This window comes from Vanellus vanellus (assembly GCF_965231255.1).
Source record: "Vanellus vanellus genome assembly, chromosome: Z".
In the NCBI taxonomy this organism is placed as follows: domain Eukaryota; kingdom Metazoa; phylum Chordata; class Aves; order Charadriiformes; family Charadriidae; genus Vanellus; species Vanellus vanellus.
Window position 1 is genome coordinate 262,501 of NC_138908.1, and position 17,256 is coordinate 279,756.

The 17,256-nt window shown below is 40.9% G+C and overlaps 1 protein-coding gene across 1 annotated transcript in view; it reads right to left on the minus strand.

Annotated features, from left to right (window-relative positions):
- Nucleotides 1-17,256, minus strand: part of ZCCHC7 (zinc finger CCHC-type containing 7) — a gene marked incomplete at its 5' end in the record, with an annotated part of 110,860 nt that overhangs the window by 11,515 nt on the left and 82,089 nt on the right. Inside the window, one exon of the mRNA XM_082497928.1 lies at nucleotides 12,269-12,304. Within this exon, the coding sequence (XP_082354054.1) occupies nucleotides 12,269-12,304 (36 nt within the window). The remainder of the gene's footprint in view (nucleotides 1-12,268; nucleotides 12,305-17,256) is intronic.

Genomic DNA, 17,256 nt, shown 5'->3' on the forward strand with positions numbered 1-17,256 from the left:
CTGCAGAAATAAGACATTCATATAATGCATTTTAAATAGATGCAAATAGCATCTACAATTGACTGTGAAAACGTTAAAGGAAGAGACAAAAAGTACAATATTATATATTTAAAAGAAATAAATGTAATCTTTTGATACTCTTAGAAGCAGAGAAAAAATACTAAAATATTAATTCAAAAAGCCTTTTATGAAAAATGGACAGAAAAATCTCAAGTTCATAGAGAAAATGAATATATGCAAGATAGTAAGGATAACAACAATACAATCCCTGAATGCCTCAAAATCTTCATGGTTTGAAAGGCATCCCAATTTTCTCCAAAGGTGGTGGCATCTATCCAGTCGTCCATGGCTAATTTTACACGGAATGCAAAACGTTATTTAAATAGGATGGTGCATTAAACTTCAACTATTTCTGATGTAGCTCTCAAACTACAAACCTATCTTTCTTCTATTTTAATTTTAAAGTAAGTTAGCAAACACTTCCTTCTTAATCCCCAGAGACTATCTATAGAGTGACACAAATGCACAAATTTATGACAGTAACATAAATGCTCCTCCGAAGTAATGTGCAACATTAAGTGAAATCGTTTCCTGGAAAGATATTATAGGTATCTATATTTTATTTGCCATCTTAAACATATCTGGGTCTTTATGACCTTATTTTTAAAATGTATTTCCTTTTTACATTTCCTGGTGCAAATGGACTGCATAAATAAGCAATGTGCTATGAGGCTTCAGACTAGCCGATAAACCCTTTCAATTTTCATGCCAGCTTCTTCTTTTGTAATTCAAATCTGGCTGAAAACTGGCAGCTCTGAAAACTGAAACAAGCACTGCCACAAATACCTTGTAATGCTATCGACCTTGTCTGCCCATGCAGTGAGAAAGGGGGATGCATATGTGTCTGCAGTCATCCAGATAACACAACTCATTTTTTTGGGGGGATAACAGAAGCCAGCCCCGGACTGTGCACCAAAAGCAGTCATTACCAGGCAGGCTGGAGAATAAGTCTCTTCAAAATACACAGCGCATTTAAAAACCATATACAGGGCTCAGCCACTGCTTTCATTACCAATTTTAATTTAGCTCCTTCAGTTTGCCAGCCAGATAAACTCTTTAGTGCTGTTTTTTAATCTATTTGCCACATTTTATGTTTAAGATTATAGTAATATGGGACAGGAGAAGGAATCACTTTTAGAGGAAATAAAGAAATAGATCCGCTTATCAGCGCCCATCAGAAAGTTCATTAATCAGCCAGGCTTTGTGCCCCCTAAATTGAAAGGTTAAATAATCCTCTCAGGAATATTTCTCGGCACCACCGCCAATTGTCCGGAGAGAAGCTGCCATTCACAGCACTCTGGATCGGTGACAGGGTATTTTACCACTGTTTGGACCCCAAACAATGATGGACAAATGGCCTGGCTTACAAAGAAACCTTTTAGTACAAGGATGGAGAAAGGACCACAAGCTTTGAAGTGGGGTGGGGGAGGTGGGCGCTGGGAAGAGGCCGGGAAGGAGGAGGAGGAGAAGGAGGAGGAGGAGGAGGCTCGTGCATGAGGACACGTATATTTTATTTGAATGTTTATTAGGAGTCTTGCCCAACGCCGTTCCATACGTGCCCAGGCTTAAGCGCACAGAGAGCACGCGCGGGCAGGCACCGTACGCACGCACGCTCACCGCACTAAGCATATGCATACTTACACATACATTTATACATTAATCTGAACACAAACATTTGCAAAGCCTGTAAAATCAGAAGATGAACAGAACTAAACCATGGTTATATTTATTAGCTAATACACCTGGGAGCCTGACAAACCCCAAGGTTTTAATTTTTACTGTCATTCTAGATGATTTACAGCTTCCTTTCTCTCTCTTTCTCTCTCTTTAACCTTTATGTCGTCTACTAATCACCTTTCACCATCATGTGCAAAAGGAGGAAGTAACACATTTGAAATAACTTTCTTAGGGGGACGTTCTTAATATGTATTTAATTTGAGATGATTTCTGATCACAGCCAAAATTGAAGTAAACACAGAAAAAATACTGTGCTGCTGGAGGATGAGAGATGCCAAAAGTGGTGCATCAGTTTGTTAGCAGTGAGTTTTTGCTGGGGTACTATCTAAATTAACAACAATTCAAGCTTTTTTCTTTGAACTTCCTAGCAGCTATGCTTCACTCTGTAGCATCCTTTACCAATGGACAATATTACAGAAACATTTTCCCTACACTACCAACATGTCAACTGTGCATCTTAATGTTTATCAATTTCCTCATAATTTTTTCATGTATTCTCCATTTAAGAGCACCATATATATATATATTCAGTAATACCATAATTATTTTTACCTAGCTTTATAACTAGTGACATTCATTCAGAATATGTCCTTGAAGAAATGTCTGACAGCCTATTCACAACCATTAACAAACAAAAGCTTTTCCATGTCCTTCTTGCACATCTATTTCTTTAAATGAGTCTCAATTCCGTAAAGTTTTCACATTAATATGACTTGGGACTTTATCTGAATAGTCCACAGCATCTAAAAATGGATCAAAAGATGTCAGGTTTCTCCTCTCTCACATCACATAAACATACCATTGATCAAAACTGTTTTCTCCAAACCAAGTTTTGAGTATCTCAGTGCTATTATTTTCCCTCTGTTTCCCTCCTCACACCATCATCAGAAAAGCAGAATTAATTAATCTCATCTGCCATCAAAATAAGTCAGACAGAAACTGGGTATCACGTTCAAATCTGGTGCCATTAATTTTAAAGCAAAAGATAGTTCAGGGGTATTACACAGTCCACAGGAATCCTTCACTGTTTGTGTACGCTCGTGCACAGGCGCTCACCACTCAATTTTTTAAGTGCCAAAGGAAGTTACAGACATACCTTAGAAACAGAATTAAGTGCATAGTAAAGAAACAACATGAAATTACTTTCTGTTACCTACAAGATGAGTAGTTACCACAGGCAGAGAAACTGTAAGTTTGAGGGGAGAAAAATAAAAGCAGAAGAAAAAAAAAGACATGCAGCTTTTGGACTCGGTGCTGATTCTGAGCAACTTCAAACCCAGGCAGTGACTGTCGATTTCTTGCAAATATATCACCTGGTTTGCTGTAAAAATAGTACCTCTTCCTGTAGATGTTGCCGTCCCTGGAGAGGCGAAGCCGCTGCCGAAGCAGGGCAGCATCACCCGGTGCCCTCTGTGCTGCCGGGGCCAGCAAAGGGGCCTCGCCAGCCCAGGTGCCGACTGGCGAGAGCAAAACACCCAACGCAACAGCATGTAAAAAGTTCATCAACTTCTGGCGGTGATGAGAACGCCAGCCGAGGCAGCGGCGCCGTGGGCTGTTCCAACACGCGGTGCTGCCAAGAGCGGTGAAGAACGGGAGCGGCTGTTCGTGCCCATATCAGAGTCATACCCGCGGCCCTCGGAGTATGTCTGTCAAACGCTATTTTAATCCAGAATTAACAGTCACAACCAAGTTAAAACTGAAGGCCTGACTTCGCTCCCCTGAAGACAAAAATTCTGAGGCATGATATTTTCCTTTGCCATACGTGGGTACTATAGCATATATGCATATATCATGCAAATGACCCACTGCTCAGAGACTTCTCCAGTGCTGCGGTAAAGTTGTACCCACTTATGGCATATGGCTCTACGCTACTGATCAGTTCATATGGGTCTCTGGTTCCTTTTAATTCTCTTTATGCTTGATTTTTCAAAATTTGAAATCAAAGTCAGGATAATTCTGTCAGCGGGATAGTAACTTTTCCATTCACATGACAGGACCTAACAAGATGTATTACTATTATTGACATGATAGACCCTCTCAGAATTAAATCAGTGAATACTTTTAGGGAATCCTAATCCATAGATTATTAACATGATCAAGCATAACTTGAGAAAGTTACCGTTGAACCGGTTAGAGCTGCTGGCTGCTCCTAACGCACGGATCATTGACAGGATGAATTAGCAGCTCTGGCAGCGACACGGACGATCGCAGGCACTGCTGCCAGCACAGAGCTCCATAGATGCCGCTGCTAAATACCTGTGACGTTTTAATGTGCAAAGTACTTGTATGATAAAATGCAGCAGCTTCAGTACTACTAAAGCACATAATTTAGTGAGTGGACATTGGACAAGCAAAATGCTGTTCGTGCTGAGGATGTATGTGCAAACAGTTCACGGAGATTTACGCTCTGCTGACACTTTACATTTTTCCCACTTTGCAATACAAAAAGGCACCAAAATACATTTTACGTCACCTACACAAAAGTGTAACTTTTATATATTTTGAAATGTCTGCTAGATCACAGACATTTTTTTGTTTCCTATGGAACGTTGAAACCAACCCCACGTTCTAACAACAACGAGAAAAAACACCTTCATATCAAGTTCAGAGGAAAAATTTTCAGGAATATACTGTAAAAAATTATTCAGAGAGATAGTTTTCAGGAATAATTTTCAGGAAGTTTCAGGGAACTTTAATATGACTATTTACACAAAGAATTTACTGCAGAAAAAGTGGACAGAGATATTTAAAATTTTTTCTCAAATAAACCCCTGCTTTTAAAATGCATGGGAAATCTTGTTCTAGCTTGAAAATTCTATTTTCCTTATTTAGATGGTTAACACTTGAAATAGTAAAAATTATTTAAATGATCATATAATTTCAGCCTTTCAAACTAAAGGAAGGAGAAGTGAAAATTTTTACCAAATCTGCGAGCACCAAAGAAAAGATCATCTTAATCCTTTTGCTTAAAAGCAGTTATGTATATGATGGGGAGACATTTCAGCAATGACTCTTACCCTGATTATCCTGTTTTCTGTTTAATTAACCACTTATCCAACAGTTTTGGTGTAGCACAAAAACACGCATCCCAACAGATTTGGCGTACGTTGGGTGAAGGAGGGATGCACATGGCAGTGTCTGTGCTGAGAACAGAGCAATTCCTGCCCAGAAGTGTGCGTGGGAGGTAGCAGCTCCCTCCAGTCTTTCTCCAGTCGTGAGCACATCTTGCCACCAGGACTGCTGGCACAGCACTTGAAAATGTCACACACCGCACAAATAGCTTCCTGGGCACGCAGGGGTTAGCTAACCACAGACTTAAACATTCAAAATATTAAAATACATTAATTTCCATCCCCTGCTCTTCTTCCCCTTTTCCCATTTAAAGGCAGGGCCAAAAGGTATCGCTTTTGCAGAAAACAAAGTTCCTTAAATAACAGTACTGTGCAGATTGGAGTCGGGGATCCTCTGAAAGATGCCCCTTCTCAAAGACAAACACTTTGAGGAGGTTATTTGGAACTCCAAAATCAGAGAAACGGAAAGCCAGTCAGCCAAGCTTTCTGTCTCCCCCCCCAGTCCCAGACTGCTTCCAGAAATACATCCAAATGCAATTTCTGGCCAAGACTCCATCAGTCTGTAGCCCTCAGTTTAAAAGCACCTTCTGTTTTGTTTTCTAGGGAGGCAGATGGGAAGGAGCACAAGACAGACAAGCGCTAGAGAGAGCAGGGATGCTTTCTACCACGCTTATACGAGGAAGGTGAGCGGCAGCTGATGACGGTGCTGCTGGAAGGTTACGGAGCCCACCCAAAACAGCCTCCCGGGTCTGCGCAGGAGCCTGCAGCTTTGCGGTGCAGCGTGGCAAGAGCTGGACGCTGACCTGTGGTAACGACCACAACCCCAGCGCAGAAACAGGCACCGAGCAGGGGTCTGTCCTCTGCAGTAAAGAGGTACCAGGACACCGTCACGCTGCCCCAGGGAAGGAAGTGCAAGCGCAAAGACATGTTGACATTTTTACAGATAACCAGTCTGAACTTTCTATTTCAACTTAACCGACACACCAAAAAAACCCCTAATTATTCGGTACTAGTAACTGGCCAGGGGTATTAGTTAAAACCCAACATTTTCATGAAAAGGCAAACTCTAAACAGTATTTTTTATAGATATTACATATTAATATGAAGTTATTTAAGCTACTTCTTTTTCCTGTAAAATTTTAAATACAGTTCTAAAGTAAAAAAGGAACTCTGTCTAGCATGTTTTCGTACAGAAAGCTATAGCATATGCTTTGTACTCATAAAATTACACTTATTTCAGGACCTGTAATTCTGTTTTCTGTAAAAAAAAAAACTATCAGAAAGAATACTTTCTGTTGTGAAATATTCCTATGCAAGAGAAGCAAATTTTGGGTTTAGATCTCTGATAGCTGCACATATACCTGCAACTTGAAAGAGAACAATAATGTGGGACAAATTATAATTAGTAGTGGAAAATAGACATAATGTAAAATAAAATCCAGAAGCCATTCTAGACAGCACACCAACCACCACTAACGTCCTTATTTTCAGCAGAACAACCATGCAGAGCAGGCAGACATCTCAGAAGCATCACTGTCACGGAACGGCACTTGCAAAGGTGGTAGGGCTTGGGCTTGAACAATGCAAGTAGATAATTTAAACGGAAAATATCTGCCGATTGTTGTCCAAGATCTGCCCTACCTCCTCCCCCGGCTGAAGAGGCCATCACGCATTTTCAGAGAAGATGAAATCTTCACGAACCCAGGCACCAAAAAGGCCCCTTTCCCTCAGGGCAAGCGTGGGGACACTGTCATACTCCAGGTGTTCGTGTTCCCCCACAACCCGCAGGAGGCAGAGCCATCCTTACCCTAAATTCCTATCCCTGGGAATTTTGGGATGCCCTTCCTTGTGAAATATCCCAATGAATGGCTACTGAAGTGTTGGCACACGAGGGCCTGCTCTGTGATTCCAAAGTATGCAAAAATACACTGCCTATAAACTAAGTGGTATTTTTACTACAATTAATGAAAACAACCTTAAAACAGACGGAGAGAAACTGGCCAAGTGCAGAAACATTTAACATGACCGCCACGATCTCATGGTCCGCAGCCTTGTGTCGTGCTGGGGCCAGAGAAGCTGACGCTGCAGCCACGTCCACGCACCGCAGTAGCCCCATCCCTGCGCGCGGGCAAGTCGGGCTAATCTCCCCCCGAAAACACTTCTAAACCCATCCTCTCCCTCACCACACACAACCTACAAAGCTTCTCTGGAAACCAAATGCTCTGTCTCATATGCTTAAATATTTTTTTGCCAGAGTCATGCTCCAAATTTTCTCTTTCTGAAAGTCACATTTTCAAGGATACAAATTGACTTTAAGCAACACTGCTTATATTTTCATTTCAGAAAAAAAAGTGGCAGGCGATGAGGAATTTTAATAATGCACACAAAGAAATCCAAGCGCAAAATTTAAACACAAAAGATGCATTGTCCCTTCATGTCTTTTACGCACAGAGGCCAAAACAGCCAATTCCTGGTTCACCTTCTTTTATGTAAGTGGATTAAAAGTAAGATTAACAAAATGTCAAAAAGCATGTTAAATGATAGCTCCTGCTAGTTAAAAATTCTGATGGTTCTAAAACTCTGTTGGTGGCCATCTTGGCCCAGGAGCTTTAATATAAATGAGACTGGTGAGGCAGGGTATGGGGAATGAGTCCTTACGGCCAGAGCCGTACAAGGGGAGGAAGAGGTCATTAAAAATGAGCAATCTTTACAGAAAGAAAACACATAATCCGAGGAGGATTTGTGTTTCAACAAATGCATCGATACTGACAAACACATCAAAAAATTAAAATTGCGCTCTGCCCATTTCAGGGACAGAATTTCATTACTTTGTAGATATTTACTGAAGAAAATGCTAATGCTTGCAAGGTTAATTCCTATTTGATTATTGTATCCACACCTCATTCCTGAGCTGGACTGTCTATGGTCATTTTTGTGTGCCATGAGTCCCTCTGAACAATGCAGCAGTGCAGCATACATAAGGAGATGATGCCATGTTGTACCAAAATACAGCGATGCCCATTTGCATGCCTTCGCAGTACCCCCAGCGGCACCACTGCACAGAAGGGTTTGGGTCGTACGTCAGGGTTATGCACATGGAAGGTGTGCAGCTTCGCGCCCGACGCAAAACATGGATCACTGTGCCCTGAAAACAGATTTCCTCTTTGTCCTCTGGCGATGTCATCTGTTGGGTGGAAGTGAGACAGCTCACAGCGGTGCAATTTTTACCCTCAGTTTCATCGGGCCACAGGACGACCCGCAGGATGGGAGCAGGTCTGGACTCGTGGTCCCATCAGCTGGTTCAGGTCCAGTGGACGAACGGTTCCTCACACGGCGCGTGGCCCGGCAGAGGGCCAGCACCAGCCCTGCCATCCACCCGCAGCCCCGAGCTGTGAGCACGTACGGCGGTGCCCGTATTTCAGAGAAGGGCTGTCCCCCGCGGAAGGCGCTGCTGCCGGCCCCACACTGAACCCCCGAGCCTAGGGCACAGCGGGGTTGTTCTCCTCCAAAGCGCAGACCTACCGAAACCAGGAGCTACCACTGGACACGCAGTCATGCAATCGGAGAGCAGATCAAACTCCGGTGGATGCTATGCTATTTTTCTTAAGAACAAACTGCACAACTCAACCAAAAGAATGAAACTCATAGCGTGCCTTAACCTCACAAGTTTTTCCACCAACTTTGGGGTTTTTTTTGTAAATAGAGGGCTATAAACTGGCCTCCACTTGAGTACAAAATATTTAATAAAGGTCTCTACCTTTATAGCCAAAATCCAAGATTACAAGAGAAAGGGAATGAAAAAGAGACAAGCATTCCGAGGGTGGAAAAGCACTGCCATGAGCACCTCCAGTATCCTTAAGATGTGGGAAAAGGGGATGTGATGGCACGTCCTTTGGAGCACCAACCGTATTTCTCTGGGTCTGTGGAACATTCGAGAAAGACCAAGTTGTAAACTGGGCCTCCTAATAATCTGGAACAAAGAGCTTTACAAGACCTTCAAGTGTCTTGTCTGTGAAAAAATTACATGTATTATTATTTACACTGCACTAAGCTATGATCAAAACTGTTTATCCCGGATCTGCAAATGAAGTCCTTGTGTTATTATTTGAATGGATAATAACACCTTTGATAAACATAAGCGGGTATCAGAGCCGACCTATTTATTGCAAATAGATACCTATGTGAAGAAAAACCTAAAATATGTTTTGACAAATGTAATTTCCTTCTTCTGATATAGGAGGAACACATAGAGAGCAGGCACAATGAAAATGGTTTGTAAAAGTTTTAAATCACCATCTTAAAGAGGTTATTAAATATTACTTTAAACCTCAGTGGGAATTGGATTGTTCTGCTGACTTTGATTGGTTTTTTTGCGGAATAATTTTAGTTAACAGAGTTGAAAGAACAAGTTTAAAGAAACTAACTTCATCCAGTTATAAAGCTTTGATTATCATAGAGCCTTTAAATTTAAGCTTCATTGAATACAATATGATAATCTTTTTTCTATCAAAAGGCAAATTAAAATATTCCGCTTATAATCCTTTTTGCCATTTCAACTGCTCGTAAGATTTCTTGCACTGGCAGTCTATTTTGGTTAGAATAAGACATTTCTGCCCATATAACAAATTATTTGTAATGTGCCAAAATTTGTCACCACAGCTAATGTAAACAAAAACCTACCACCATCCATAACAGCAGAATGGTTTTATTATTTAGTCATTGTTCTAGTCAATCCGTGTTTCTGTGCAGGGGCTACAAGAAGTCAATAGATGGCAGTCCATCTCTTGGAAAGAGCCAGATAATGAATAAAATCACCAAAGCTTCACAAAAGAGAAAGGTGGAAGGCTGTATGTTTTTTCACAAGCATTCATAGTAATTAACTAAGAATACTTTATATAATGCAAAACATTTCGACGAACTTTGTAATGGCTGTCTCTAAGCAACGTTATAAAAACAGCCTTTTATTACAAACCTGAATGCCTTGTTGTATTTGCGCTTACATGTACCTGCATGTGTGACACTTGTGATCAATTTACCAAAATCAATTTAAATCTAGTGGTTGCATCCATGGCTAAAGCAGAGGAAAAACTCACTGTAGCCTTAGTCTATTGGCTAAAAATCAGGCAGCCTCTGCAGCACAGCAACAACCACAATAGTACTTTTTTAAAAACTTCTATTATTTTTCTTTAAATGGTTATCCTGTTTGTACAGAAATATTTATTTTAAACTACAAAAATTATAAACTAATTTCTATACTGAAATACCACCATTCTGATATGAGAGCAAAAGATCTTGGCATTTAGTTATACTTCTATAAATATATATATAGTATACATTATTCTAACAGAAGTTTTGATTCTTGCGAGAACAATATTTACTTCTGTTCTGCTTTGGGTCCAAAAGAGAATATTTAAATGAAATAATAAAAGCCAGGACTCATACATTTAAACAATTCTGATAATGCAGTTTCTTGAGATACAAGTTATTTTAAATATCAAACATGTCTTCTAGGACGCAAATTTTTAAACTCCAGGTTTAATCTGACTACTAATGTAACTCTGAGTCTTCCCATGCAAAAAATGGAGACGTGGAAAGCATTTCCCACATATCAGAAATGTGGATTATTTGCAGATAATTTGCAGTTCACTGCAAAAATAAAAAAAATATCAGTAGCTAGGGTCTGACTCAATGTCAGTTTATCTTTGTGTGTCCATGTGTGTCCACATTTCAAAACGTCCCTAAAACACACTAAGAATTTCCAAATGGGTGCTTTTAATAATACACTTGTATTCGTAACTACATTTTCTAACAAGAGCTTGTTTTGACGAATGTTGTTAGCTTTATACTACGTAGAGTGTAAACTCAGAACAATTTCTACAAAATTCACAGATAGAATTTTCTGCCTCAGATACCTCAAAACTCTGACCTAGTAACCACTGGGTCAGGCTTAAGCCCCCCCCCCAACTATTTTACAAAAATAAATATTTTGTAAGTCTTGATTGCAACTCACTTTTAGAGGAATTTTCAATGGCAAGCAAGACTAAAATCAATTAAATCTTATACTTCAGTAAAAAACAGAACCCAACATATTACTACATATAATATACCTATCTGATTATTAGACTCCAAATATCATAAACATTTAAGAAATAGTTTTTACATGTACCTTTAGGGATTATAATGAAAGACAGTATTTACCTTTTTCCTTCACGTACTTTTAAAAAAGCCAACAAAAATACCCAGTGAATGCACCTTTTGCTCATAATATTTTTTTTAAAAGTCTATACCAATTCTGTTTAAAATAAAAGTAAATGCTTGGAGAGGGTGGAGGATTTCCAAAACAGATCTTTTTAAAAAAAAAACATTATGCAGAAAACATGAGCAAGAGGTTTTAAGCACAGATTTCCCTATTCATTGAATTTAGAAACAAAACCAGAAAAAAGAGCATTCCACTACCACGAAGAGATGGAGGCAAGAAATTATAAAGCACATCCTATTTATTGCTCAAAAGAAAAAGTCCACACCAAAGATCCATAAAGAAAAGTAGTGGACAAACTTTTCCACTTTGTTTTGAATGGACAGTAGAGATTAATTACCTACAACAGCTAAATACATACGAGGTGGATCTGGATAGCAATGAGAGCAAAGACTCCGATGAACAGCAAAAATCCTGATCTTTAAAGGGGGTTTTATGTATAACAATTTTATAAAAGAATACCTTCAAGGTTTGTGATACCAACCCATTGAATATTGTCTTAACCAGTTAAATATTGTTCCAGGTATCAGTATTAGCCAAATTTGTACGCATCTTGTTTTATTTTTATCTCTATTTTAAATGTGAGGAAAAACCTTAAGTAATACACTGGTACAGTTCACAAAGTTTTATTTTCTTGTTTCAACGACTAAAGATCAACTAATGCAGGTGAAAGAAGAAGTTATAGCTATATCCTCACCAGTTAGAAATTATCCGCAAAAGTTTATAAAGTGTATTTCTCAAATAAGCATCTACGCTCTAGCTGAGAATTATTTTACACATTTAAAAAGAAAGCTTTGTCACACACAGTGATTAATTACCAGCATCTGGGATATCTGAGATGGGATTATTGCTTCTGCTATGCATCTCAACTTAAAAATTTAACCCTCTTTATGTGTCTAAATGTAGTCACTGAGAGGAGACAGTCCTGCAAGGCACTCATTTAATGACTACAGTATTAAAACAAAATCCTAAGTTCTAAAGATGTTTAAAAAATAGCGTTTCATTGCATTCTTCAGTTCAAAAAACTCTTCAGATGTTTATTATCTTCTCGGCGAAGACGCTTGTCTATATTTTATGGTCAGCAGTTCACAGAAGAGTAAATAGGTTGGGTGTAGAAGAAAATAAAAAAGGTGTTTCTACTTACTGTTAGGTGATACTGCCTCCATATTTCTGGGCAAGCCTGGAAAATAAAAATATTGATCAGCTAGGAGCATGAAACAAGGTGCTTTACAGCCTGTTGGTTTTGGCATAACACAGTATCCACCGGTGTCGGTCACAGGAAAATAAGAAGCTTAACTGAAAGGGTCTGCATTTCAGCTTCAAAAACCTGGCTAGACAGTTTAATTGAATTTTACACTGGTTTAACACACTCCCTGCCATTGTCAGAAAGCCAGTAACAGTTTTCTCTCACCCCTTCTTCTCTGAAGGTTGGAAGTTTGGGAGAGTAATGTGCTCTTAACTCTAGCAAAGCATTAATACTGAAAAAGAAGCAGAAATTAATTTAAAATCTAAATTTTCTGATATCTTAAATTTACATAATGCTTTGGAAATTAAATCACAAAGTACCTTCCTTTCATGTGGGAACAGAAATATTTCAGTATTTTTGTACATATCTCTATCCTAATCAAAATATAATTGTTACATGTAATGATCCTCAGTAGCCTAATGTCAGATGAGTTGTAAACAAGAAGCATAACAGATTGCTTTAATGTTTCTATTTTTACAATGGTTTGCTTGATTTTTATTTTTTTTTTAAACTTGCCAGACTTGCACACAAACTTCTAAGTGCAGCCCATTGTAAAAAATTTTACAAGGCAGATTTTTGAATCACAGCAGTAACACAATAAACCTAAGGAATACATAAGAGACAGGAAAGAGGAAAATGTGGATCTTCTTTAAACAAAATCAGAATGTGTTAATGATCAATGAGACAGAGGTTACTTTCTCAAGGTTTCTTAATATTTTTACGAAATTTACAATATTCCTGTATTCTCCTATGACCCCCAAGCCACAGACAGACACAGAAATAGTGGTACTTTGTCTGTTAGCCATTTTAGTGTTTAAGAGAGTGTGCACACAGTTACTTCAATGGAGGTCTTTCACTTTTGTTTAAAACATTTACTGTTTTATTAAAGTAGCTCCTTAATAATTTGAACTATTAGCAATTTGGTTTGCCAATCTCAATTTTCAGTATTTTAAGAAGAAATAATAGTCATTCCGTGGCTTCTACATAATATCCTGTAGCTCTAATTTCAAACATTGAAGCCTCATGACTACTTGCAAATGAGTACTATTACCATTTCTTTAGATTTCGAATAAATTTTTCACTCATGCCTAAATTCTTGCCTTCTTTTACTCTGAGAGAGCACGTTAATTAAAAAAAAAAATCAAAAAACCAAGCCACCCAACAACCAGTATTAGGAACTGAATCTCTCAAAAAATAATCCAAGTTTCTGACGGTTGCCCTATGGCATATACAGTATGTTTTTCCTGGACATGATGGAAATTATATTATTTATTATTCATTCTGTCAGTAACACAATTTTCTGGAGAAAAATCTACAATCTGTTCTGTGTAATGGTTCGACATTTCTCCTCTTACTCAAATACTGCATGTAAATATTTGAGTTTTATATTAATATTTCTATAAAGAAAATGTGTGAAGTACATCACATTTCTAACAGAGGAACAGACTTCAACATTTGATAGTTTGAGCACACTAGAGCTGTCTTCGAGAGCAAACAAAAGGATTTTCCTCCTTCACTAACTTACACAGGATTCAGAGGCGCGACATACAAACACTCTCTGGCATATAAAAATATTGTATCAAAGACCTCGCCTTCTCTCGCAAACCTGTAAAAGGCTTCAACTGTACATGAGACTTCTGCTGGTTTAGCACAGGGGTAGCAGACAGTTATTTATACATTAGTTCTGGATAGTTTTCGATTACCACAGTGTCCCCAGACTAATATGGTTGAAAAATCGCAATCAATGAGTTGTCATATACTGGCAAAATGCCACTCTGTGATATGACCTTTACTCACACAGTAGCTATTTAATAATAATTAAAAAAAAAACACTTTATTTTTGAATAATAGCTCGGTTGTTGGTGGTTTTTTTTTTCTGCTCTGGACACAAAGACATCACTTCCAGCGAAAATCTGTAACTCGGGGTAGGAAACTGCAGTTGGCAGAGCTCTTGCCAAAACACAGGGAGAGGCACCGTCCCCACCCCTCAGCAGTGCTACCAAGAGGTAGGTTTTATCATCATTGTCTTCAAGGACGTTTTAAGGCTGTGGGAAACTTAAGGGAGGTAGGAAGAAGGTGGCAAGGGAAAATGGGCCAAGCATATTTCTTCATTCAGATGGTGATTCAGTGCAATACTTTTCATCGTCACAATGATCACTTACCAACTTCGGGAGTTGAATACAATAGTCGAAAACAGATGCCTGGCAAAACAACAGCTTTTTAGAAACGATGCTTTTAACCAGGAGGCCTATTACCTTGCATCGGCTCGGAATTATTGTCTGTATCTTCTATCACGGAATGACAAAAAATATAATTAACAATTACTACTGAATACTGGCTTCGCAAATGAAGCAAAGAGGTTTGCCATGGAAGAGAGCATAACCAAATACAACAACCACTGAGCCCGAGCTTTTTCTTATTTATTTAAAAGTATTTAGCCACGAATGGCCCTCATTTAAAGAAAAGCCCTTGCGGTATACAAGTACGATGGCAGCGTGATGAACTACATTAAAATAAAATTGCATTTATTTCCTGCCCCAGTGGTCTGACCTTACTAGCATTTAGCTGTACCAGCACAAACGGCGCCCACGCGGTACGGCTGTGCCAGGCGCAGGCGAGGTGCGCTTCCCCGCACCTTTTGCCACGTCCGCACAAGTGCCTTTTGCCGCACAAGTGCTGGGCAATTCATTTTCAAATTTGTTTTTTGTTTTTTTGTGTTTTTTTTTCTTTCCCCCAAATCTGCTGGTTTTGCTGCATCCCACGTTTGGTTAATTTGGAAGGGTGATTATTCGCACCCGAGCCTGCTCCGGCTGAGGTTGCCACACCAGATGAATCCAGGCTGGATCCTGCACATTTTGACCCGAACTGAATTTTATCAGGTGCTAATTATTGTTTTAGCAGAACAACGGCTTAATGCATCTGTTGTTTAATTCCCACTTCCCTATTCTCAAACGTGAACATCAAAGAAAATAAAACACTCAATCTCAAACAGCCCCTGACAGCAGACCAGGACTCGAGCGCTCAATAGACAAGGCCCTTGCCACCAGTTCTCATATTTCCACAACAATGAGCAAACACAAAAACAGCACTAAGCGGCCTTTCCTCCTTTCCGCTCCCCTTGGCCGGTCGTCTGCCTTGCGCCGAGAGGGCCCTCGACGGCCGCCCTGCTGGGAGCGCGGCGCAGGGGAGAGGATTAGCCTCGCTAACATGCGAGCATTTGCGAGAGGGAAGGGAAAAACCCCGCTACTGTATGTGGCGTATGAATAACCAAAATGCACGCGGCGCTGACAGGAGACCGGGACGGGCCTGCGGCTCCCCGGGAGAAAATGTAGCTGTGATGAGTGACAGGGCTTTCAGGAAATATGTTCACAATCACAGACAGTGAAGGCCATGACCTAGATCGTTTAAGAGCTTGTCTTGTCAAATTATCAAAAGCTTCTTCCTCTCTGAATAAAGAGTGACATAAGTGAGTGTCAGAAAGCTGCAGGCTGACAAGCCAAGCATACAATAACAGCATGCACGTCACATACTTGCCGAACACCGCCACGGCTAGCGGCAAATCTTAATGAGAGCGCGGCTGGCCCAGGAGACTTGGGTCCCTGCTGGCACAGCTACTCATCTCGCAAAAATCCTTCAGCTCCAAGTCAGTTATGGTCTGACACGACGACTACAATTACTAAACACAACTTTTTAACAGAATCCTCTGGTGCTTTGTCAAAGCGCCGGCTGCAAGGAGCTGCCCCGCCGCAAGCCACCACAATAAAACAAAAGATTTGCCAAAACACACACTTTTCATCACCTCCGCATGGGAACAGCCGCAGAAAACACACAATGCTTCCCTTCAAAACCACTCCTGCACGAGCAGATGTTGAGACCTCTTCCCGCACCGCCAGCGCAGACGGCCGCTGCTGCTGGCACGGAGCGGGCTGAGGTGGTTAACCACCGGCGTTGACCAGGCTCCCAGTAATGTTTGCTGACGCTTACCATTAGGCGGACATCGCCTCGCCGCAGGCATGAAAACTGAGGGACGCCGCCGGGCAATGGGGGAAGAAGGAAAACCCCGTGCTGTTGCCCAGGGAGGGTGGAGGTGCTGCAGCAGCGCCAGCAGGACGGGCCCCGTCGGCTGTGAGGCCACCACCGGCACAGCTCCACGGATTGGTCCCTGTGCTGCCAGCCACATCCCGGCCCACAGAGGTGGCCACGTCCCCATGGCAAGTGCCGGCACGGGCCCCGAAAACCACAAAGGCAGAAGGAAATCTTCTGGGAGAGAAGGGGCTACCGGTGGTTGACATGTCAGGACAGACGGAGACGGCGCCAGCTGAGATACCCAGATGGCTCCTGGGAAGGAGCGCTGCTCGCAGGGTGTTTGTGCTGTGCGGGCATGCCCGCGCCCTCACGCCAATGGGGACAGCAGGGACAGCGTGGCTGGAGAGCGCTGGTCACCTGGGCACCAATGGCTGCCAGCTCTGGGGATCACAGAATCACAGAATGGTCAGGGTTGGAAGGGACCTCTGGAGATCATCTAGTCCAACCCCCAGATGAGCTGCTCACTGAGCAGCCGTACGCTGTTTTTTCCTAAGTATGCAAGGAGCCTCTGTCCTGCCTGCCATGTTTGCCTCCTCCCTGCCACAGCATACTGTTTGTGAAAGTCTTCTCCTGCCCTTGCAACTGGCAGGTGAGACTGTAAACCACAAACCTCATGACTCCCACTTAACCGCCACCAAACCTGCACAACACAGGACGTTCATGGCATGGGGTTTTCAGCTTATACATATATAAGCATAAGTATATATATGTGCACACAGATGTGTACAGGTGCACATGTATGTGTGCACACAGTGCTGCAGGAGACTGATGCACTCTTTCCTGGAGGGAGAAGCAGACGG